Genomic DNA, 21,780 nt, shown 5'->3' on the forward strand with positions numbered 1-21,780 from the left:
CTTGTCACTGTCGGAGGCGGCAGAAGCACCTGGCTGGGACACACAGCGAAGCGAGGACATGGGCTGAATGGGGGCAGCGGGGTTTTGGGGGGCGCCGAAGGAGGTCGGGCCAGGTGCAGTGGGGGCCCTTTCAGAGGCTGCACGACCCCACACCTCTGCCGTGTCCCCCGTGGGAGTTGGCGGCGGCACACCAGGTATGAGCTGATGGCTGCCCTCTCTCTCCCTGACAGAACGGTGCTGGGCCCTTGGGGACAGACCACAGAAGCACAAGCAGCTTTCCTGGCCCCAGGAAACGGGGTCAAGGGCTTTCACCAGCAGCCTTAAGATGCAGAAACCAAGCCAGGACCCCCGTGCACCCCATCAAGCCCAGGGTTCCAGTTCCATCCCCCCACCCCAAGGCTGGACTTAGACCAGAGACCACACTTGTCCACCACAACTTCCTTGCAAAAACCCTCAGCTCACCCGAGGGCCAATGGAAATTTATTAATTTTTTTGTCCTTTTCCATCTTTCCCCAAGTGGCTTTTCCTTGCAAAATGCCTGACATGACACCAGAGGGGAACCTGGGAGCGGGGGGGCACCCCAAGGGGCAGCCCAGGGACTTAAATACAAGCTGGAGGGCAGGGCACAGGTGGGACAGGCAAGAGACAGCACGAGGGACATGGCTGCTCAGGGAGACCAAAGACTTGCTTTCCTGCAGGAAGCAGCTGTGCCAGAGGGCAGGGGACTAGGATCCTGGGTGCAGAGTGGATGAGCAGAGAGGCCCCCAACCCCGGATGGAACCCATATTCCCCAGAGAAGTAGCGGCAGGGGATGAGGGCCTTCCCTGGTGGGCTCCAGAGACCCAGGGGAGAGTGAGCCAGATGTGCTGCCTCGGGGAAGGGGAGGAGGTGCTAGCAGAAGGTTAAGGCTGGTGCCCAGCCTCTGGCACAGTGGGCCTTCCGCCTCTGCCTGACGTGGGGACAAAGGGGCACACTGGGCAGGCAGCGCACGGGTCTGTCTCTGGAAGGGCAGAGGGCGGCAGGAGCAGACTCCCTCCAGGCTCAAGACACAAGCCCAGTGCGGCTACCCACCCACCCGTCCTAGATATACTCAGACCCCACCGCAGCTGGACGGCTCGAGCTGGGAGTGTGGGAGGGGAAAGGAGGCAGTGGGGAGAGGAAAGGGTGGGCTGCTGGGCCCCTGTGGTCTCCATGCCTGTCCTGAGGTCCAGCCCAGGGCCCTGGATCCCAGGTCCTGGATCCCCTGGCCACTCTCCTGGCCCTGGGCACTGACTGCAGCCAGGGCAGTAGAGGCCGGGGAGACCTCAGCTCTTGGGCAGAAGGAGAGCAGGAAGAAGGGGAAGGAGAGAAACCCAGTGCAGCATACATGGGGGTGGAAGGGAGACCGACAGAAGAGCCCTCGTTCCAAAGAAAGGTGTGTAGGGGGGCATCTTGGAAAGTCACCTAGAGGCAGCAGCAGAGCAGGCCCCTGCCCTGCCTGACCACAGGTCCTGAGTGTCCTCCCTTAGGGACTCTTGACAGAACTGGGGCTCAGGGCAGCAGGCAGATGGGCCAGAGGGAGATGGGGAGCCCAGGACACCCCAAAGCCACAGACTCAAATGCCCCAGGAGAGGGAGAGGGAGGCACCTCCTGCACCCCCCCAGGGACATCATCTGGAGAAGGTGCCCCCTCCTGTCCCACTCCATGTGCCCCTCCTAGCAACAGCCACCGCCAGCCGGCTTTACAGGGGTGCTGTCGATCTTGAGATTGGGCCGCTCGCCCCCGGAGGCTGCTCCGGGCCCCATCCGCTTTTTGATCTCGGCAGCCATGGTCATGAACGCCTGCTCGACATTGGTGGCGTTCTTGGCACTTGTCTCCAAGAAGGGGATGCCCAGAGAGTCCGCAAACTCCTGACAACGGAGAGGAGAGAAGAGGAGGGGAGAGCAGGGTGAGGGGCAGGAGGCCCCAGCGCCCCCAGCCCAGGCAGACCGGCCCATCTGCTACCTTGGCTGTGGTGTTGTCCACCACCTTCTTGGTGGTGAGGTCGCTCTTGTTGCCCACCAGGAGCTTATTAACGTTCTCACTGGCGTAGCGGTCAATCTCCTGCAGCCACTGCTTCACGTTGGCATAGGACTCCTAGAGGGGGCCAGGGGCCAAAGTTATTTTGCTCCCAACTGTCACCCCTACCCCAGACCTGGAGAACAAGACCTTCTCTGAGGGGAACAGTACAGCTCTGGGCCCCTTGAGTCCTCGGCTCAGGGATGCAGAGGAAGCCCTCTGCTCCAGGCTGAACCTTCCTCCCTGCCCTCCTCCATCCAAGACCCAGAAGAGCCCCAGCAGCCTGCCAGCTGCCCTAGCACCTCAACAGCTGCTCCAACCCAGGCCTGCCAGCTCTGCTCCCTGCAGCTGTCTCTGCCCGAGACACTTGCAGGCCTAACCACATGTGAGAAGCAAAGAGAGAGTGGAGGGGAGACAGGAACAGAGAGTAACAGGTCTGCAAGAGTTACAGTTCCCACCGTGGCCTGAAAAATCCCTTTAAGGTTTGTAGCCTTGGAACGCAGGAGGTCGAGGGTCCTCTCAGAGGCGGCCCTGGCCCATGGCGAGACAGGACTCCTGGGAACAGCCTAAAATTCATCCTACTTTTGGCACCAACAGCCTTATGACCCGGCTTCAGACTCTTCCAGCAGCTTGCCCCTACCCCACACACAAAGGACAGGACTTTCAGGAAAGTGCTCAAGCTAGTGCCACTTTTCCTCCTTAGGAGCCAGAGGCCTGATGATATCACACTGGCTCAAACTTAGACTGGCTCAAACTCTTGCCATGTTCCAAGTTGGGTCCTGCACTAAGTGCTGGGGACAAAGGGGGAAATCATACCCGAGTCCTGCCCTAACACATTCACGGGACAGCAGAGGAATAGACCAGGCCACACACAAGGGCAAAACAGGTTAGAAGGCAGGGACCGGGGAGCCCCCAGACCACCTCTGCTTGAGGTGGGAGCAACAGCAGGCCTAAGCCTGCAGGTGGGAACTGGCCTTGTGCAGGAGAGGTGCCAGCTGGGGAGCCAGCATGTGCCAGGTCACTGAATGGGAGGGGCATGATGTCTCTGGGGAATGGGAGGAAGTGGAATGTTGCTGGGATGCACTCAATAGGGAGGGGGAAAGCGGAGAGGGGGAAAGGGGAGAGGGGGAAAGGGGAAAGGGGGAAAGGGGAGAGGGGGAAAGGGGAGAGGGGACGGGGGAGGACAGAGCGGGGAATGGGGAGAGGCCAGAGCACAGACTGTCTCAGCCTGGCTAAGTCTTGGACAACCAGGAGCCAGTGGGCGTTTTCTCAGGCCAGAAGCAGCAAGATCACACCTGTGCTCTGGAAAGCTAGTCCTGACAGGAGCCAGAGGCCAGATCAGACCAGCAAGATGCAGACCAACTGGGAATGGTTGGAATAACCCAGGGAAGAGAATGTGCACCAAGCCAGGGATGCACACAGGATTTAGACCACCGCTGCTGAAGGCCTGGCTCAGCCATTTACTGTGTGACCTCAGGTATGTCCCCTGACCACTGTGAGCCTCAGTTTCCTCATTTCTAGAAACAGTACCTCCCAGAAGGGCTGCTGTGAGCATGAAGAGAATGAACACAGGCTTGTCTCATAACAAGTGCTTACCTGGCAAGAGCTGCTATTATCCTCATGACTGCTATTATCATGAGAAAACAGATTTGAGGAAGATGATGGGGAGAGAACAGAGGGGACTTGAGACTGACTGGATGGGGGAGGGAAGAGTTTTCTGGTCAGCCTGGTAAGAATTGTGTCACAAAGATGGGGATGCAGCTGGGCATGGTGGTGTGCACCTATAGGCTGAGGCAGGAGGATCCCTTAAGCCCAGGAGGTTGAGGTTACAACGAGCTATGATCACACCACTGCACTGCAGTCTGGGTGACAGAGCGAGACCCCACGTTTTAAAATAAAAGTATTAAAAATGTGGATGGAGACGCTGGTTTGGGGAGAGACAGTGAGGCCAGTGCTGGACATCTGAGTTCTGCAGAGACTGCTTGAGGCGGGGGAAAGGGTGTGCTCAAAAGCCAAGAGCCCTCCAAAACTGGCTTTGCCCTTCCTGTGAGACCGGAGGCAAGTTACTTAACACCTCTCCAAGCAAGTTTCCTCATCTGGAAAACACAAACCCCACCATTTAGTTTACTAGAGAAGATCATGAAGATCAGAATTAACACAGACACAAAGTGCCAGCGTAGACACGGACAGAGGAGGGAAGCCACAGCCACAGCTGTTAGATGCAGGAATCACAGAAGACAAGGCAGAAGCAAGCCACAGAGTGGCCCCAGTCATGCACCAGAGTAAGGAGGAGAGTCCAGGGCAGTCGGGAAGCACCAAACACAGGGTGATGGGAGGCAGCACCGGACAAACCAGCAAACAGACACTGACAATAGAGAATCAAGTGCTGCAGGAGACTGAGGAGCTGGGGACGGTACACTTTTCAAGGAGAGAGAAGAGAACAGAGTTCAAAGCCACGAGAGGTCAATCTGCTGAAATGAGGTCACTGGATAGATGGCAGTCAGGTGGGCCCTGGTAACCTGTCTGGGTGGTACGTAGCTTCCCCACAGCTCGTCCAGAGCTGAGGACATCATGAGTCCCTGGTGAGCTAAAGAGCCCGGCTGCTCCTCAGACAGGGACTCTTACCAGCCCACGGCTGATTTAAGCTTCTCCTCATCCCCAGGGCTCGGCCCTGTTAAGCAACAACATTTGGTAGAAAAACACAAAGCAGGTGGAATGAGCCATCCAGGTTTTCTGTCTCTGCCACTGGACTAGCCGAAGGACCCTCGGCAAGTCACCTCACCATCCTGAGCCCAACTCCTCACCTGTGTGATGGGAACATAACACAGACCTCTTCTGAGCATCAGAGATTTGCAATCTGAGGGCTGGGCCAGGTTCTGTAAACTATAAGGTTTCATGGAACCATTTTCGGCTCTTGCTACCACCACTGTCAGTCACATGGGACTAACACTGCTGCTGGAGGCACAGAGCTTCTGGATCTCTGCTTGCATTGGGCCCAGAGCTCAAGCCTCCTCACTTCTTTGTCTAAGGCCCTCTAATTGTCCCCCTGCACTGTGTCTTCACACAGGAAGCCACAGACCCATCATAGCAGCCAACCGCCTGACTAAACTCCCATAACATGCAGGTGCCCAGAAGGTCTACAATAAGGTGGTAAGTTTGGCTTGGCGGGGAGGGAAGGTGTGAGGGCTTGTCCTGCCAGAACCTGCAACAGGGCCTTGGGAGGATCTATTTCTGTGGTTGTTTCCTTCCTTGTGAAATGAGTCCAAGTACAGTCACCTATTTTTTTCTTTTTCCTAGTTAGTTCCCGCAAGCAGACAAGTACAGTGTCTTTTCCAGGAAGCATTAGGAAAGAGAAGATGGAAGGAGGAAAAAGAAGAGTCAAAGACCTAAGGCTAAGGAGGCCAAGCTGAGGATGGCTAGTCCAGGAGTACCTGGTCAGTGACGTCATACACCACGATGATGCCATGAGCCCCCCGGTAGTAGCTGGAAGTGATGGTCCGGAACCGTTCCTGGCCCGCTGTGTCCCACTAGGAGACAGTAGGCAGAGGAGCAGGTCAGCTGGGGTCCAGATTCCCAGAGTCCCTTCCCTCCCAAGGCGGACACCTCTGTACCAGGGATTTTGGGAAGAGCGACACTCACGATCTGAAGTTTGATAGTTTTGCCATCCAGCTCGATGGTTCGGATCTTGAAGTCCACCCCGATGGTGCTGATGTAGCTCTCTGTGTACGTGTCATCCTGGAAGTTCAGGGGCCAGTGAAATGATGGGAGTAAATGAGGTGAGGCCCACTTGGAAAGCCTCCCTCCAGCTTCCAGCCCCAGCGGGGTCTCCTAATCACCAAGCCCCAATTCCCAGCACCCAGCTGGCCAGCCCTGTGTCTTGTTCAGGGCAGATGTGCTGCTGGCAGGTCTTACAGCTTCACCCCTGGTTCCCAGATCTTGCGACTACTGTGCTCTGGGTGGTCCCTTCTCCCCCCAGCTGCCAGTCAGGACCCCGGGTAGATAGTATGGGAGGCTTCTTACTCACAGCAAACCGCAGGAGCAGGCATGACTTGCCCACGCCTGAGTCGCCAATCAAAAGCAGCTTAAACAGGTAGTCACTGGAGAGAGAGGATGGGAAGGCGTGAAGGGAGGCAGGGAGCCCACCTACCATCATCCTGGAGTCACAATTAGAGGATTCCCCCACCCCACGAGGCATCCCTTGGTTTATTTTTATTTTTTTGGCAATAAGGTCTCACTCTGTCACCCAGGCTGCAGTGCACTGAAGTGATCACGGCTCACTGCAGCTTCTACCTCGCAGGCTCAAAGTGATCTTCCCACCTCAGCCTCCCGAGTAGCTGGGACTTCAGGTGTCCACTACCACTTCTAACTAATCTTTTTTTTTTTTTTTTTTTTTTCTGAGACGGAGTTTCGCTCTTGTTGCCCAGGCTGGAGTGCAATGGCGTGATCTTGGCTCACTGCAACCTCCGCCTGCCAGGTTCAAGCAATTCTCCTGTCTCGGCCTCCCGAGTAGCTGGGATTACAGGCACCTGCCACCATGCCTGGCTAAGTTTTGTATTTTTAGTAGAGACAGGGTTTCACCATGTTGGCCAGGCTCGTCTCAAACTCCTGACCTCAGGTGATCCACCTGCCTCAGCCTCCCAAAGTGCTGGGATTACACGTGTGAGCCACCACATCCAGCCCCTGGCTACTCTTTTTATGTTTTGTAGAGACGGGGTCTCACTATGTTGCCCAGGCTGGTCTCAAACTCCTGAGTTCAATCGATTCACCTGCCTTGGCCTCTAAAAGTGCTGGGATTACAGGGGTGAGCCTGGTCATCCTTTGGTTTAGAATACTATGGTGCTCACCAGATCTTCCCACCAGTCCCGGTCAGGGAGGGCTGATGCCCCCCTCCAGAAAAAGCTAGCCCAAAGGGCTCTCAGCTTGCTGAGTCTAAATTCTCACTTTATGGAGAAAGAAATCAAGACACAGAGAGGGACGTGACCTGCCAAGGCGACAGAGCTGGGTATCCTACCCTGATTTCTGAGACTTCATGGTTTGGTACAGTAGGGGCTATTTAGGGAATCCCCAGTACATGACCTGTGGTATGCCTGGCTTGGCAGGGGAGGCCCCAGAAGTAGAACCCAGGGCACAGTCTAGAACTTGTTAAGTGAAAAACCCATGTAAAGAGACTGATGGCCGGGTGCTGTGGGGTGTGCCTGTGGTCCCAGCTACTGGGGAGGGTGAAGCAGGAGGAGGATCCCTGGAGCCCAGGAGTACATGACCAGCCTGGGTGATGTAGCACGACCCTGTCTCTCTCTTTTTTTTTTTTTGAGACGGAGTCTTGCTCTGTCACCCAGGCTGGAGTGCAGTGGCCGGATCTCAGCTCACTGCAAGCTCCGCCTCCCGGGTTTACGCCATTCTCCTGCCTCAGCCTCCCGAGTAGCTGGGACTACAGGCGCCCGCCACCGCGCCCGGCTAGTTTTTTGTATTTTTAGTAGAGACGGGGTTTCACCGTGTTAGCCAGGATGGTCTCGATCTCCTGACCTCGAGATCCGCCCGCCTCGGCCTCCCAAAGTGCTGGGATTACAGGCTTGAGCCACCGCGCCCGGCCATCTCTCTTTTTTTTGAAATGGAGTCTCACTCTGTCACCAGGCTGGAGTGCAGTGGCACGATCTCGGCTCACTGCAACCTCCAACTCCCGGGTTCAAGTGATTCTCCCGCCTCAGCCTCCAGAGTAGCTGGGATTACAGGCACGTGCCATGACACTTGGCTAATTTTTGTATTTTTAGTAGAGATGGGGTTTCATCATGTTGGCCAGGATGGTCTCGATCTTCTGACCTCGTGATCCACCCGCCTCAGCCTCCCAAATTGCTGGGATTACAGGCGTAAGCCACCGCGCCCAGTCCACCCCATCTCTTTGGAAACAACAACAAAAAACCTGTTATGAAGTCACCAGGAAGAGGTGGTCAAGTTGCAATGAAAATTGCACTTAAGGCTGGGTGCAGTGGCTGACACCTGTAATCCCAACATTTTGGGAGCCCGAGCACAAGGATCATTTGAGCCCAAGAATTTGAGACCAGGCTGGGAAACAGATGGAGACCCTGTCTTTACAAAAAATTTAAAAATGTGCCAGATGTGGTGGTGTACCTCTGTATTCTCAGCTACTCAGGAGGACAAGGCAGGAGGAATGCTTGAGCCCAAGAGTTGGAGACTGCAGTGAGCCATGATCGTGCCACTGTACTCCAGCCTGGGTGACAGAGAGAGACCCTGTCTCAAAAAAAAAAAAAAAAAAAAAAAGGTAAAAGGTAATCACATTTAATAATATTAAGTTCCAACTTGTGACTGTGTGAAGTCACACAGTTGAGTTCCCTGTGTGAAGTACTTCAAATGCATCATCTCATTTAATCTTCACAACAGTCCAATGAAGTCAGTTTTATCATTGTCAACTAATGAGGAAACCAGAGGCCAGAGAAGGGAAGTGACTTGCCCTAACTTACACAGTTTTTCGCTTTAAGACTCAAACCAGGTTTGTCAGACTCCAAAGTCCCTGCGAGAGCCTGCTGGTTCCCTTCTCTGTTCCCCTCCCAATCCAGCTCAGAGCTTCACCCTTCCCCAAGGAAATCTGAGACCTGGATGTGGAGGAGAAAAAGGAAGTGGCAGAAGAGGAAGAAGATAACTGATACTTGGGGAAAACTATTAGTCCTGGGCATGAGATGTGGGCCACCTACCCGCAGAGGGAGTGACCAAGAGTGAGGAGAGTTTGAGGACCAGAGAATCCCGCTGGAAGGGGGAGAGCAAATTCCATATTCATCTAAACTTCACAAGCAGTGTGACAGCCAAGGGAAGGGGTGCGACGGTGGCGTTGGGGGCCTGAGCAAAAGCGAGGAGAGGGCGGGAAAGGACGGACCGTCGGGAGCGACAGGTCAGCGTAACCCAGGCAAAGGGTAGGAGGCAGCCCCGGAAGAGAGGACCTGCGGGAGACGGGACTCAAGCGGCGCTTCGGGGCCTCCCGCTTAGTTGGCCAGTTTCTGGGCCGGCCCCAGGAGCCGGGCTTCAGGAGAAAGAGAAGGGTAGAGGGATTCACTGCCCGACCTAAAGGGCCCGAGCCTGAACCCGAGACCAGAAACTATCTAAAGACGGGCTCCCAAACTCCAGGACAGTTGTCAAGCAGCAGGTGGGGAAACTGAGGCCTGAAGTGACCGGGACTGCGGGGTCATCTGACCGATAAGGCCTGGTAGGGCCGGTGTCTCGGGCTCCAAGAGCTGCCCCTCGGGGTCGCCACGTCTGGGCCCCGGGTGTGAGAGCTCGGGGTGTTGAGCCGGGGTCCTGGGGCCCCTGGGGGGAGGGGCAGAACCCGGATGTGAGGGGGGGGGGTCAGCGGAAGAGGGACCCGGATGTGGGGGCGCCGCACAGTCCTGACCCGGGCCAGACAACCCCGGTAAGCGTACAGCCCCGTATTCGGGATCGAGGCTGCGCTGGACGGCGCGGGCGGGGCTCACTCACTATTCGGGGTTCATGGCGGCGGCGGCGGCCCGCTCGGTCGCTCCCAGTCGGCTCTGCTCCGCCTCCCGTTCCAAGATGGTGGCCGCTCCGCCCCAGAGGCCCCGCCCGCGACGCGCAGGCGCAAACGTCCTCTTCTCAGGCCTCGCCGCGCTGGTTCTCGGAACTTGTAGTCTGAGACGTTCTCCAACTCAGCCCCGCTGCGCAGGCGTAGTCGGGGAGCCCGTGCCTCCGCGCCCACTCCCATCACTACTGGCGCATTGCCTTCTGGGGCTTGTAGTTTGCACGCCGGACGCACCTAGGCTTGAGCACGATGCTGGAAAGCCTGACGGCGTCTCGGTGTTTAAAAAGCTCAGTTTAGAGCTGGGCTTGGCACGTTTCACATCTGTCTGACGGAGACAGTCATCCTTACCCTCCCAATACCCACGTTGTGAACATTAAATGAGAATGTGGGATCTAGCAAGACTAGTAAAAGCTCACTTGTCCAGGGTTCCTCGTGTACTGGGCACTCCTAACTCGCAGCCGCGTGTCATCACCCGCATTTCATAGATGAAAAAACTGAGTATCGGGAAACTCACTCAAAGTCAAAAACTTTGTGAAGAGCAGAGCTCGTAAGAGCCCGCGGTCTCCAGAACCCCACAAGTGAACGTTTTAGGGAAAGCCTGACTTGTGGGGCCCCCACCCAGTTCCGGGGTGGGCCAGAATATCTGGGCCCAGCTGCGCGGACAGCGGTTGAGCGAGACACACTGTCCCCCACTCACGCGCGACCCTTCCCGGCTCCACCCGTTTAGAGACGCGGGGGCACCCCGACCTCCGCCTCAAAACAAGCCCGGCTCAGATTCAAACCGTCTTTATTTCTACAGCAACATCTGAAAATAGAGAGCAGCCGCCTCACCCGCAACAGGGGGAGCCCCTCCTGCCACCAAGGGACCGTCGCCGCCCCTCGCGAGAAGCTGCAGGCGTGGGGAGAGGCGTGGCAGGATGGCTCGGTGGGCGGTGCCCGGGGCGGGGTCGGGCCGTGCCTGGGCGGGGCCGGGCGGGAGGGGCAGTGCATAAGGCCGGGATGCGGGGCAGGGCCCGGCGGTGGGAGGACTGACTAAGGGGAGGTCCCCGTCCTGGGGCACGGGGCGATGGCGGGGTAGGACGCATCCCTCAGAGGCCAGGAGGAGCGCGAGAAGGTCCCGGGAGCCACTTAGGAGGCGCCACTCCCGAGAATGTGGAGCCTGGGAGATACCACCGCACGGAATGGGGGTGATTAAGGCCTGGGCGGTACCACTAGAGGAGGGACGAGGGGAGGCCCGGGTAGTACCGTGGACTGAAGGGTGGGGCGCGGCCAATAACTTATTTCTCTATATACAGAAGCAACGGCCGGGTTGAGTTGGGAGGGAGGGCGAAGGTGCCGAAGGGCCGGCGAGTGCTTAGTGTTCTTGGCTCTGGGGTCTGGGGAGGCCAGGCCACTGAGTCTATGGTGGAGACTCCAGCCGGCACCTCCTGCTGGCCCCGAACCTAAGGAAGAGGGCCCTGCTGGAAGGAATAAATAAGGGATCGAGCTGGAGTGGGCAGGCCCAGCCTCCAGGGCTCAGGCTGAGATGACAAGGGAGAAGGTTACCCTGAGATTGAACAGAAAAGACAGGGGCTGTGGGAGAGACAGGCGGGACAAGCAGCAGGCCCATGCGCAGGGCTGGGGTGAGGGGGGTGTGCCAGGTGGGCGCTCTGGTGACTGGCTGCCCCTTCAGCATTAGCCCACCAGGGAGCTTCGTCGGGAGAGGTCCATGGAGCTGGAGCTGAGAGTGCGGCTGTCAGAGAGACCTGTGCCTCCAGGCTGTGGGCAGAGGGGGCAGGTGGCTCAGCCCTGTGCTGCTGCCAGTCTGTGCCTCCCTGGCCTGAAGCGGCCTGACCCGGCAGAGGCAGCCGGAGTCCCTGAGCTGGGCAGAGGCAGTGGCAGTTCCGGCCCAAGGCCACGCCCTGGTGCCCTGACACTCCCGCCCATCTCCACGGTGACTGTGTTGGCACTGGCCATTTACACATCCACCCCCAGGAGAGACTGGGTTCCCCTCCTGTGTCTCCCCTTTGTCCAGCCCAAAGTAGGCCTGGGATAGAATCCATTCCCTCCCATTCGGATGAAGAGGCATGCTGGAGGGAAGCTTGGCAGCGCACATGCAGCCCCGGCCACAGCCGCCCAGTGCCCGGACACCCGCTTGCCCCTACCTGGGTCGGCTCTTCCACGCTCTTGTTGAGGAAGTTGAGGGAACTGGCTCGCTTCATCCTGAGGGAAAAGGACAGCGTGGTATTTGCCCAAGGAGGAACTCAGGGGAGATGGGGGCAGGGAGCAGGGTGGGGCTGGGGAGGGAGCAGACTGGTGGGTGGTGGAGCCTGAGAGGGATGGGGAGGTTGCCTGGGGTCAGTGGGGCACACTCATGGGTCAGGAGCTCATCCGGGGTTGCTGGGTGGTTCCTGAGGCTCACCTTGGTGGGGGGCTCACCTGGGGTTAGGGGGCTCCTGGGGGCCGCCCCCCTGCAGCTTCTTTACTAGCATCTCACTGCTGCGCCTCAGGGCGTCTCGGAGCTTCCCAAAGGAGCCGCTGCGCCGCAAGGAGCCACTGCCATCCTGCGGGTGGACAGGCTCACCTCTAGGCCCCACTGGCCACCTAGGCTCCCGGCCCGGCCCCAGCCCCTGGACTCACCCCACTCCACTCAGCTGTAGGTCCCGCATCCTCGAGGTCAGACTCAGACCGGGGCCCGGCACCCCCGGCCACGTCTCGGCTGCCACGGCGGTCTCCCCGCCCGCCACTGCCATCTTTCAGCAGTTCTACCACCTTGGTCTGGCTTGCGGGGTCCAAACCCTGAGGGAGGGGCAGGGGCATCAGGGAGGGGCAGGGGCATCAGGCCGTGACTGGGCCACACTCAGGGCCACACAGGTGTCTGCCCACCCCCTCCTGCATGGAGCCCCACCTGCTTGCGGTTGCGGCTGGCACAGTCCTCCAGTGTGTGTGCGGCTTCCAGCTTGCCCTGGCGTCGGTATAGGGCCCCCAAGCTGCGCAGGGTGGTGTTGACTGTGGGGCTGTGGATGGGACAGTCTCAAACTCCATGTTCCCCCAGACCCAGGGCCCGTCCTGGCACCCAGCCTATAGGGGGCCCTGAGGAAATAGGGACCTCTGGGGTAGCCAGAATCCATTCCCCCCCATGTCAAGCCCTGTGCTGGGCCCACCCAGCCTCTTCTGCCCTGGGGGAATCACGCCAGGGCTAGGGACCTGGCCCCAGGGCCCTCATGGGATGTTGTCACCAGGACCGAAAGCTGGGAGACCCGGAGCAAGATAATTAGGCTGAGAATTAGGAGACAGAGCCTTCTTGGGACAGGTGACCTGTGAGCTGGGCCTTGCCAGATGAGCGGCAGAGGAGGGGTGTGTTAGGAGTGAGAGTATGGAATGTGGAGACTGCCCTGCCATGCTCTGCTCCCCAGCCCCGCCCCGCCCCCCTCACCTGTCTACTTTACAGGCCTTGTACCAGCTGCCATATTCCCCATAGGGGGCGCTGTCCCGGCGCTTATCCTGGAAAAAGAATGGTCACACTAAGTGAGAGCAGGCCCCGTTCTGCACATCCCCGCCTCCCCTGACAACCACCCAACCTGCCCCACAGAGCTACCTTGCTTTCCTCCCGCTCCTCTGCGTGCATCCAGATGGGCTTGTTGTCCCCTGGGGAGAGAAAGGAGACTGTCAGCGGCCTACCATATAGGCCTCACCTGGTTGGGCTGGACACAGGACTGGGGTCAGGGGAGGGGAGACCAGGGTTGGGCTTTGTTGAATGAATGAACAAGAATAAGACCCAAAACACTACTGACCCTCTTCTGGACAAAGAGATGAGCAGAACAGACCCTTACACCTCAGGCCACAGCCCAAGACATGTGCTAGGCCTGAATGATGGGCCAGGCTCCGAGGGACTCAGGAGCAGATGACAACTGACCATCCGGGGCCGGAGGTAGTTTCTCAGAGCGGGAGATGAGGTGAGCAGGAGTTGCCAGTGAAGAAGGGGGATGCAAAGGTGTGTGAGGCACTGGCAGGCCAAGGGGGCTGCATGAGTTGGGTGTATGCTCACATGTGCAAACGTGAGCACAGGTGGCTGGGCACCATCTGGGGGTGAAGCTGGGGACCAGCCAGGCCAAAGTCTGACGGCCTGCCCAGCTGAGGGATCTGTCCTGGGTGCTGATGGCAGAGTGGGCCTGGGATGGATTGGCCAGAGGCACATGGCAACCACACACTCACCATTGACAGAGCCAAACTCTTTCTCATGAGCGCGGGTGAGGATCTCCTTGTACAGGGTCTCTGCATCCTGGTACTTGCCCTGCTTCAGGTAGCAGGAAGCCTGGAAGTGGGAGACCCAGAGAGTGAACAGGATGCATGGAGCCAAGCCTTTTTCTCTCCTTCTTCCCCAGCGGCATCCCTGCCTCCCTCCTTTCCATCCTCCAGCCCCTTCCAGCCTCAAGGCACCAGGTTGTTCTTGGTCTTGGCTACATTGGGGTCATCGGGCCCGAGGCGTGTAGCATAGATCTCCAGCGCCCGCCGATAGTAGTATTCCACCTCCTCGGCTTTGCCCTGGTTCTGGCACAGCAGGGCCAGGTTGCTGAGCTGCTTGGCCACATCTGGGTGAAACTTGCCTAGGACCTGGGATGGGAGAGGAAGCCAGGGGTTGGGTTCAGGGCTGCCCGGGCCCCTGCCTCCCAGACCCCTGGCCTGCCCAGCCCTGCCTGCTCCCACCTTCTCTCGGATCTCCAGTGCCCGCTTGCACAACGGCTCAGCCTCCTTGTACTTGCCCCTCTTGCCATACAGGACCGCCAGGTTGTTTAGTGTCGCAGCCACCTGGAGGTGGAAGAATGGAAGCTCCTTGACCCAGGCCCTGCAGGACTCTGGGACCTGCAGGGGATGGGGCACAGCCCCCACCTCCCACCCAACCCTCACTCACGGCTGGGTGGTCCTTGCCCAGGGTTTTCTCCCGGATGGCCAGAGCATCATTGAGTAGGTGGGCAGCCTCCTTATACTTGTTCTGATCCCTGGGAGCAGGTGGGAGCATGGTCAGGGCTGTCCCCCAGCTCGAGGCCCTCCCCAGTGGCCTGCAGTCCCTGTGGTCACTCCTGTACTCAGTGAGTGAGTATGACAGAGTGGGACCCATAGTGTGGGGAGACCTGCTTAGCTCCTGCTCTCTGAGCTCCAGGGGCTGTGGGCAGTTTTCTCACAATTGGCTGGGGTGTGCGGTGCTGGAGTCCCACTGACTGCCTGGTGCCTAGTATCCCTGGGCGCCACATGGCTCTCCTGCTGCCCCTTTAGCGTGTCCCGCTCTCCAGGTCCCAGTGCCTTTGTTCATGCTGGCTTTTTGCCATGGGAACCTTTTCTAGCCTCTTGTGTTCAGTCAAACTCACTTTCTGGCAAAGCCCCTCCTCCAGCCTTAGTGCCTGGAGAAGCTGTGCAGACTCCCCAGGAGCCCTGGAGTCCTCATGTGCAGTCTCTCCCCAGTTCTGGCGAAGCCTCTCTCCTACACTAGACAGTTTTACTCGCATCTGTAGCCCAGCTCCACACAGGTGGGCCCCGAGTCTGGCCCCACAGCAGGCACCAAAGGTTAGTGATCCGGGGCTGAAGCGTTCCAGAAGAATTTGGGTACCCCCAGAGAGTCCTCACCGATAGACCAGTGCCAGGATGTTCAGCATGGTGGCAACGTCAGGGTGGTCGTGGCCTGACGTCTTCTCCAGGTCTTCGAGTGCCTGCTTGCAGAGTGGCACAGCTACCTCATAGCGGCCCTGTGAGGCGTACTGGATCACCAGGTTGTGCAGGGTGCGGAGCCGGGCCGGGATCTCGTAGCCCCCATGCTGACCAGACACATCCCCTCCTCCTGGGCTAGGGGCTGCAGGGCCAAGGGCAGGAGGTCAGATGTACCATCTGCCCACTGGGCTGAGATGGTACATGCCAGCTGTGCCTTTGAGCCACTTGACACGTGGCCCTGGGCAAGTCACTAACCACTCTTTCTCAGTTACCCCATTTACACAGTGGGTCTAGTTACCCTATAGAAAGAGGGGGTAGAGGCCCAGCTCCAGTACTTAAGGCTCTGTGTAATGGGGCAAGTCGCCTAACCTCTGAGCCTGCGTCCCTGTGTACAGAGTGGAGGCCCCGATGCACAACCAGTACCATGAGCAAAGCAGGCACTGGCCCCAGTGTGGCTGTCTGCACATGCCTCCCTCAGAGGTGACTCGGAGGAGAAAAGAACTCTCCCAAGGGTCAGGGCAACTAGTGGCAGAGCAGCACTGGAAGCCAGGCTGGCGACTCCATAGCTCTTAACTGTGATGTCTGCTCCCCGCAGAGCTGGGGGGATGTGAGAAGCAGCAGCACGTATGATTGTTCTTGAAGCTCTAACACGCTAGGATGTCATGATCAGAAGTGAGGCAGGAAGGAACATGGCAGCCACTTGGTCCCAAGGACCAAGAGTTCACACAACCTTTCCTTCCCCCACTCCAGAACTGCCCATCCGCACCTGGGCTCTGCTCATCCTCATTGGGGAACAGGTCATCCAGTGTGTCTTTGGGGACGTCCCCCTTCTCCTCCTGGGAAGGAAGACAGGATGAGCGTCAGGGAGGGAGACACAGGGCAGCCAGGGTGTCCGTGGGCTGGGGTGGAGCCGAATTTGCTCCATGCTGCCCCTCCCTGCTCCCAGGCCCCCTTGCTGGGCAACAGTGACCATGGTAGGAGCTCACGTTAGGGGAGGTGTCTTCATCCAACTTGCGGATCTGGCTCATGAACAGCAGGTGCTGCTTCTCCTCCTCCAGCTGGGCCACGGCCTGCTCACTGCGCTGCAGCTTCTGCTGCGTCCCCGCCAGCTCCTCACGCAGCCACTGGTTCTCCTGCACCAGGCGCCGCACCTGCGCCCGCAGCTTCTGCTTCTCTGATTCTACGGCCCCCAGGTGGCTCGACAGTGCCAAGATCACCTGTGCAACCAGCCCAGGTAAGGGTCGGAGCCCCATTGACCCCTCGCCTATGACTGTAGCCTGGGCCTAGTTGGGCTCTGGGACCCAGTGAAGGGCCAGGCCTGGCCCTACAGTGAGGAGCTGTAGGCCTTTTCTCTCCTAGTCAAGGGAGAATCTCCTCAAGGCCTCAAACACACCATAGTGCAAAGCCCAAACCCAGGAGGCTTGGGAGTCCCCAGTTCCTTCCTTCTGGGATCAGGAGAACCCCAAAAGGGCTCTCCTGTGAGAGAGTTGGGGTGCTGTGCTTTCCCTGAGCTACTAGCCCCTTCCTTCATCTCTTCCTGGGTTGTACTCAGGCCCCTGCTGCCACAGCCACGAGGTTACTGCTCCCTGCCCCAGGGCTAGTGCTTGCCCACAGAACTCTGCTAGATGGCTGAAGGGCCACCCAAAGACTCCATCCCCACTTCTGCTGAGGGGGCCACAGCATCCCCTGCCTTTCTGCAGCTCCCAGATAGGGAAGGGGCATGTATCCCAAATGCTCAGCTGGCGTGAGGAACCACAGGGGCAGGAAAAGTATCCAGAGGCCTTGGCCTCAACCCCCACCCCTCTCCCCAGCCTCTATAACTCCTTTCCTGAGTTTCCAGTCTCTTCCTGCGTTCCTGCCTAGGTTCCAACCTCCCTTCTTGCTCTCTCTCTCTTTTTTTTTTTTTTTAATTTGAGACAATGTCTCACTCTGTCACCTGGGCTGAAGGGCTATGGCACCATCACAGCTCACTGCAGCTTCCACCTTCCAGGCCCAAGTGGTCCTTCCACCTCAGCCTCCTGAGTAACTGGGACTATGGGTGCACACCACCACACCTGGCTAATTTAAAAAAAATTTTGGCCAGGTGCGGTGGCTCACGCCTGTAATCCTAGCACTTCGGGAGGCTGAGGTGGGCAGATCATGAGGTCAGAAGATTGAGACCATCCTGGCCAACATGGTGAAACCCCATCTCTACTAAAAATACAAAAATTAGCTGGGTGTGGTGGTGTGTGCCTGTAGTCCCAGCTAGTCAAGAGGCTGAGGCAGAAGAATCGCTTGAACCTGGGAGGTGGAAGCTGCAGTGAACGGACACTGCACCACTATACTCCAGCCTGGGTAACACAGTGAGACTCTGTCTCAAATATAAATAAATGAAAATAAAAAATTTTTTCATAGATACGGGGTCTCATGAACTCCTGGATTTAAGCAATCTTCCTACCTGGGCCTCCCAAAGTGCTGGAATTACAGGCGTGAGCCACCACACCTGGCCTCCACCCTTTCCTGGTCCTTCACGGTCCAGGGTCATTTCTGCAGTGGTGTCTCCAGCTAGTCACACCTCCCACTCTGCTCCAGCTTCACTCATGGCCTTGATGCCCATGCCCTCCATGCAGACTGTTCCCCCTCTGTGAGAGTGCATGTGCTCCACCAGGTGTGGGACCCCTGACTGGTCCTCTCTGCCTGTGATGGCCAACTGGCAGAGGAGTGAATGTCCTTGCAGAGGGCCAGGCCGTCTGAGACCCTGTACTTTACAGTTGGTTAGCAAATGCCTAAGTGACAGGTGTTTCCATAACCACTAGCTTAAAAAAAAAAATTCCCCCAACAGCCTGGAAGTATACACAGCAGATGGCATGATCCCTATTTTAAAGAAAAGGAAACCAAGATGATACAACCTCCCCAGGGTTCACGTGCCAGGCAGGGGTTCAGCCAAGCTCTGAGGAGAATAAAACAAGTCTAACTCCTTGCACATCCCAATGGCTCCTGGACATCTCCAATTGCATATCATCCTGGCAGCCTCAACTAAAGGGGGCCAAAACAGAGTTCTGATCCACCCAGGCCCTCTCCTCCCTAATGTGCTTAAATCACAAACCTGGGAGTGATGCTGCCTTCCTCTCTCTCCCTTATTCCACCCTGGGTCTTCCTGGACCTACCTCCAGAACATCCAGAACTGGTCCCTTTTCTCCACCATCATAGCCACCCCTTAATTCCAAGCACCAGCTCTGATTTGAATTCCAGCAGTGGCTTCCTAACCACTCACTGGAGAGTGATTGCATCCTCGACCCACTGAGATTTATTCTCCACATCTCAGCCAGAGAGAGTTTTTAGAAATTCAAGTCAGACTGTGTTGCCTGTCTGCTTAAAGCCCTCCAGAGGCTTTCTGACTTCCTGAGGATAAAACCCACACTAACGAGGCCATGATCTGGCTCTTGGCTTCTCCCCAGGCCTCTTCTGTCCCTCTCTCCCTTCCATGAAGCTCCAGTCACACAGTTCTTCCCCGAGTTCCTCCACCACAACTCCTACCCCAGGACCTTTGCACATGCAACTTCTCCCCTGCCTCCCTTTCCTGGAGACTGGTTCATTTCTTCCCTCAGGTTTCAGTTTGTCATTTCCTCACAGAAATCCTGCCTGACCAGTAGACAAGACTCACTGCTGTGAGCTATCATAAAATCTTGTTCTTTTCTTTGTAGAACTCATCACAATTTGTAACAACCAATTATTTCCGTATGTGTGCTTTTGTCTCTTTTCCAAATAGGGCAGGAATCCTGTCTATTTTGTTGGGTCCTGTATCCACCTAACGGCCTGGCTGGCACTGAAAAACTCATCTGTTAACGAATGAATAGAAGAATAAATCGGTGGGAGGCTGTGTTTCCTTAAGGATTTTCTTTCTGTTCTCATATGCCATCCAGTCTCCCTTAGGTAGAGGGGAGCTGGGAATGGGGCTCTGCGTGGGGGCGAGGGTGATCATGGTCTCTTAGGGCAGGGCTGGGGTCGCCAAAGTGCATTTATTTCTTCAAAAGGTATTTACTGGGGTCCTAACACGGGGCTCCAGGAAACAGAAGATTCCTTGCTCATATTCTTCTCCTAGATTACTGGATTTCTCTGGAAGGCTCGATCCCTCCAGTGACCGCCCACCTCAGTACCCTAGACTGACCTACCTGGGCCTCCCCCAGCCCAAGCTCAATGGCTTCCAGGGAGCGACGCAAGAGGATGCAGCGCTCCTGCGAGCCAGGCTCGGCTTCGCTGGCCTCAGGCGCAACCAGAGGAGCCAGCAGGGCACGATGCTCCCCACGCAGAGTCTCCAGTCCCTGGATGACGGCCTTGGTGCCCAGCACGATCTCATCCTGGCTCAGCTTCTCCTCCCGCGGAAGCACCATCATGGCCATGGTTGTGGCGTCTGTGAGGACGAGGGTGCGGGCAGGCGGGCGCCGGGCCTGGGGCCACACCGCCCCAGATTAGGTAAACACAGGCGGTCCCCGGACGCCTGGTCCCGTGTGCCCAGGTCCCCCAGCCGGCAACCCGTACCTTGCCCACGCTTGGCCTACAGAGGGCGCGCCCGGCTCGTCTTGGCCAGGGAGACGCAATGCGGTGCGGCCGGACCCTGCTTCGGCCCCAGACCACCGGCTTAGGCCGACTTAGGCGGCCCAGTGTCTGGGTTTCCCCGGGGACCCCCTAACCAGGACAGGTATGGGGAACGTGGGGGCTCTCTCCTGTGCAGGAGACCCTGGTCCCTCCGGCGATCCGGGCCCAGCCCCTCGGACAGCCCCATCCCCAACCGGCAGGCCACGCCGCGGAGCCCATCCTCCCGACGGGCCGACCCTGCGGAGGCCATCTCCCTACAGGGGCTGAGACCGCGGCCCTCAGTCCTTCCAGGTTGTGCCCACTACGACCCCTCCCCTGGGCCAGCGCAACGTCCTGCGGCCTCCCCTAAAAAGGCCGCGCCCCTGCCCTGGGCCACCCGGGACCGCGCCCCCTACCAGGGCTGGTCAGATCCTCCCACAGGCCGCGCCCACGACGACCCCCTCCCCTAGGCCGACCTGGAGCCTCCCCCTGCTTTAGGGCCTGATCCCGTCTCCCGGCCCAATCGGCCCGCGCCGACCTGCGCCTGGTGCTCGGGCCAGGCTCCGGCTCCGGCTGCCTCCCGCTTCACCCGGACCCGCAGCCGCGAGCCGGTCCCGCCGCCTCCATCCCGCCGGCCTTCCCAGCAGCCCCCGCGCCGCCTTAAAGGTGAAGCCGCTACCTCGGTGGCGTCGGAGGGGGCGAAACACGCTTCTCACGGCCAGCTCGCTGCCTTAAAGGAGCGCGGGCCGGGCCGGCTCCAGCGGGAGGGGGACGGGGCGGGGCCATCGAGGCGGGGGCGGGGCGAGGACCCGCCCGGGGCGCAGTTTCCAGGGGCCCGCCAGCCCCGAGGGGTGCCCTCGGCCTCAAAATGGCCCGGGTCCTCAGGGTGTGGAGCTGCTCGGGAGATTGAACCCTAAGGTACCTAGTGTGGCGCCATCGAGGACGGCGGGAGAAACTGAGGCGCAGGGAGAAGGTTGGGCTTCCCGGAGTACAGAGCGAGGCATTTGCCACTAATTGAGCGCCTACTGCGTGTTGCGCGCCTTGGTGCCCTGGGTTCATTGACTTAATGCTCACGAAGACCCGAGAAGTGAATGCCGCTGTTACCTGGCTCTCAGATCTGACCCCGGGCTTCGCATCCCGGGGTCACATCTGGTGGGGGACGCACCATCTCTGACAGAGGTGGTTCAGCGCCCTTAGCTCAAGCACATCCGGTGACAGGGAGCTTACTACGTTCGGCTCTGAGACAACTCCAAAGGTTAGCAAAATTTTCCTTGTATAGACCTCGAAGTGCCTTCCTGCAGTGCTCATCCACAGCCCTAGCTCTGTCTTCAGAAAGAAAGCTGCTCCCTTATGTCAGTTAAGGTATTTGGAGACAGCGATGGTGCCCCGCGTGGTCTCATCTCTTCCCCGGGCTGCTCCTGGTCCTTTCGCTCAGTCCTACCGCAGTTTCCTGACCCTTCCCCATCCCAATTTCTCCTTTCTGGGTGTAGTCTAGCTTGTCGGTCCTGCTCAGAAGGTGGTGCTCAGCCCAGGGCCCAGTGATCAGAGACGAGGAATGAACTGCGCAGATCAGAGGGACGGTACCCCCAGGATGCCACCTGTCCACAAAAAAAGCCGCAAACCAGGCTGCCTTTTACACAAGTGAAGACCCTCTATTTTACACATCTCAGTTACATCCAACCAGGTTCTTCTCAAACCTGTTCTCTGCCAATGATTTTTTTTTAAGAGAGGTTCTGGGCCGGGCGCGGTGGCTCAAGCCTGTAATCCCAGCACTTTGGGAGGCCGAGGCGGGCGGATCACAAGGTCAGGAGATCGAGACCACAGTGAAACCCCGTCTCTACTAAAAATACAAAAAATTAGCCGGGCGCGGTGGCGGGCGCCTGTAGTCCCAGCTACTCAGGAGGCTGAGGCAGGAGAATGGCGGGAACCCGGGAGGCGGAGCTTGCAGTGAGCCGAGATCGCGC

At 58.2% G+C, this 21,780-nt stretch overlaps 2 protein-coding genes and 2 long non-coding RNA genes across 31 annotated transcripts; 2 read left to right on the forward strand and 2 right to left on the reverse strand.

Annotated features, from left to right (window-relative positions):
* Positions 1–437: 437 nt before the first annotated feature.
* RAB1B (RAB1B, member RAS oncogene family) lies at positions 438–9,627 on the reverse strand. 3 transcript variants are annotated; one of them, NM_001266164.1, is given in 6 exon segments: positions 467–1,889; positions 1,984–2,115; positions 5,469–5,564; positions 5,677–5,772; positions 6,062–6,134; positions 9,520–9,627. In NM_001266164.1, coding segments are annotated over 6 exon segments (606 nt in total). In that variant the 5' UTR covers positions 9,534–9,627; the 3' UTR covers positions 467–1,694.
* LOC144334120 (uncharacterized) lies at positions 6,403–9,581 on the forward strand. The gene is made up of 2 exons (XR_013403572.1): positions 6,403–7,679; positions 8,671–9,581. It is a non-coding gene; the product is annotated as an uncharacterized LOC144334120 (long non-coding RNA).
* Positions 9,628–10,350: 723 nt separating the features above from the next.
* KLC2 (kinesin light chain 2) lies at positions 10,351–20,981 on the reverse strand. Of its 24 annotated transcripts, none has more exons than XM_015113545.3 (17): positions 20,921–20,981; positions 19,781–19,927; positions 19,414–19,689; positions 16,249–16,479; positions 16,029–16,098; positions 15,182–15,404; positions 14,472–14,559; positions 14,267–14,368; positions 14,000–14,173; positions 13,775–13,874; positions 13,158–13,207; positions 12,996–13,063; positions 12,468–12,576; positions 12,200–12,358; positions 11,999–12,123; positions 11,725–11,782; positions 10,351–11,338 (listed from the first exon to the last, which is right to left on the reverse strand). In XM_015113545.3, exons 3-17 carry the CDS (start codon positions 19,639–19,641, stop codon positions 11,255–11,257), a joined length of 1,869 nt encoding a protein of 622 aa, XP_014969031.1. In that variant the 5' UTR covers positions 19,642–19,689; positions 19,781–19,927; positions 20,921–20,981; the 3' UTR covers positions 10,351–11,254.
* Positions 10,565–19,132, forward strand: LOC106993189 (uncharacterized). Of its 3 annotated transcripts, none has more exons than XR_013403567.1 (5): positions 10,565–10,767; positions 11,253–13,515; positions 14,339–14,528; positions 16,321–16,496; positions 19,011–19,132. It is a non-coding gene; the product is annotated as an uncharacterized LOC106993189 (long non-coding RNA). The 3 variants fall into 3 exon arrangements; XR_003722467.2 differs by having other exon boundaries at positions 10,567–10,767; positions 13,945–14,528; XR_003722468.2 differs by lacking the exon at positions 19,011–19,132 and adding an exon at positions 17,346–17,657 and having other exon boundaries at positions 10,567–10,767; positions 13,945–14,528.
* Positions 20,982–21,780: the final 799 nt, after the last annotated feature.

This window comes from Macaca mulatta, chromosome 14, assembly GCF_049350105.2.
Source record: "Macaca mulatta isolate MMU2019108-1 chromosome 14, T2T-MMU8v2.0, whole genome shotgun sequence".
Taxonomy (NCBI): domain Eukaryota; kingdom Metazoa; phylum Chordata; class Mammalia; order Primates; family Cercopithecidae; genus Macaca; species Macaca mulatta.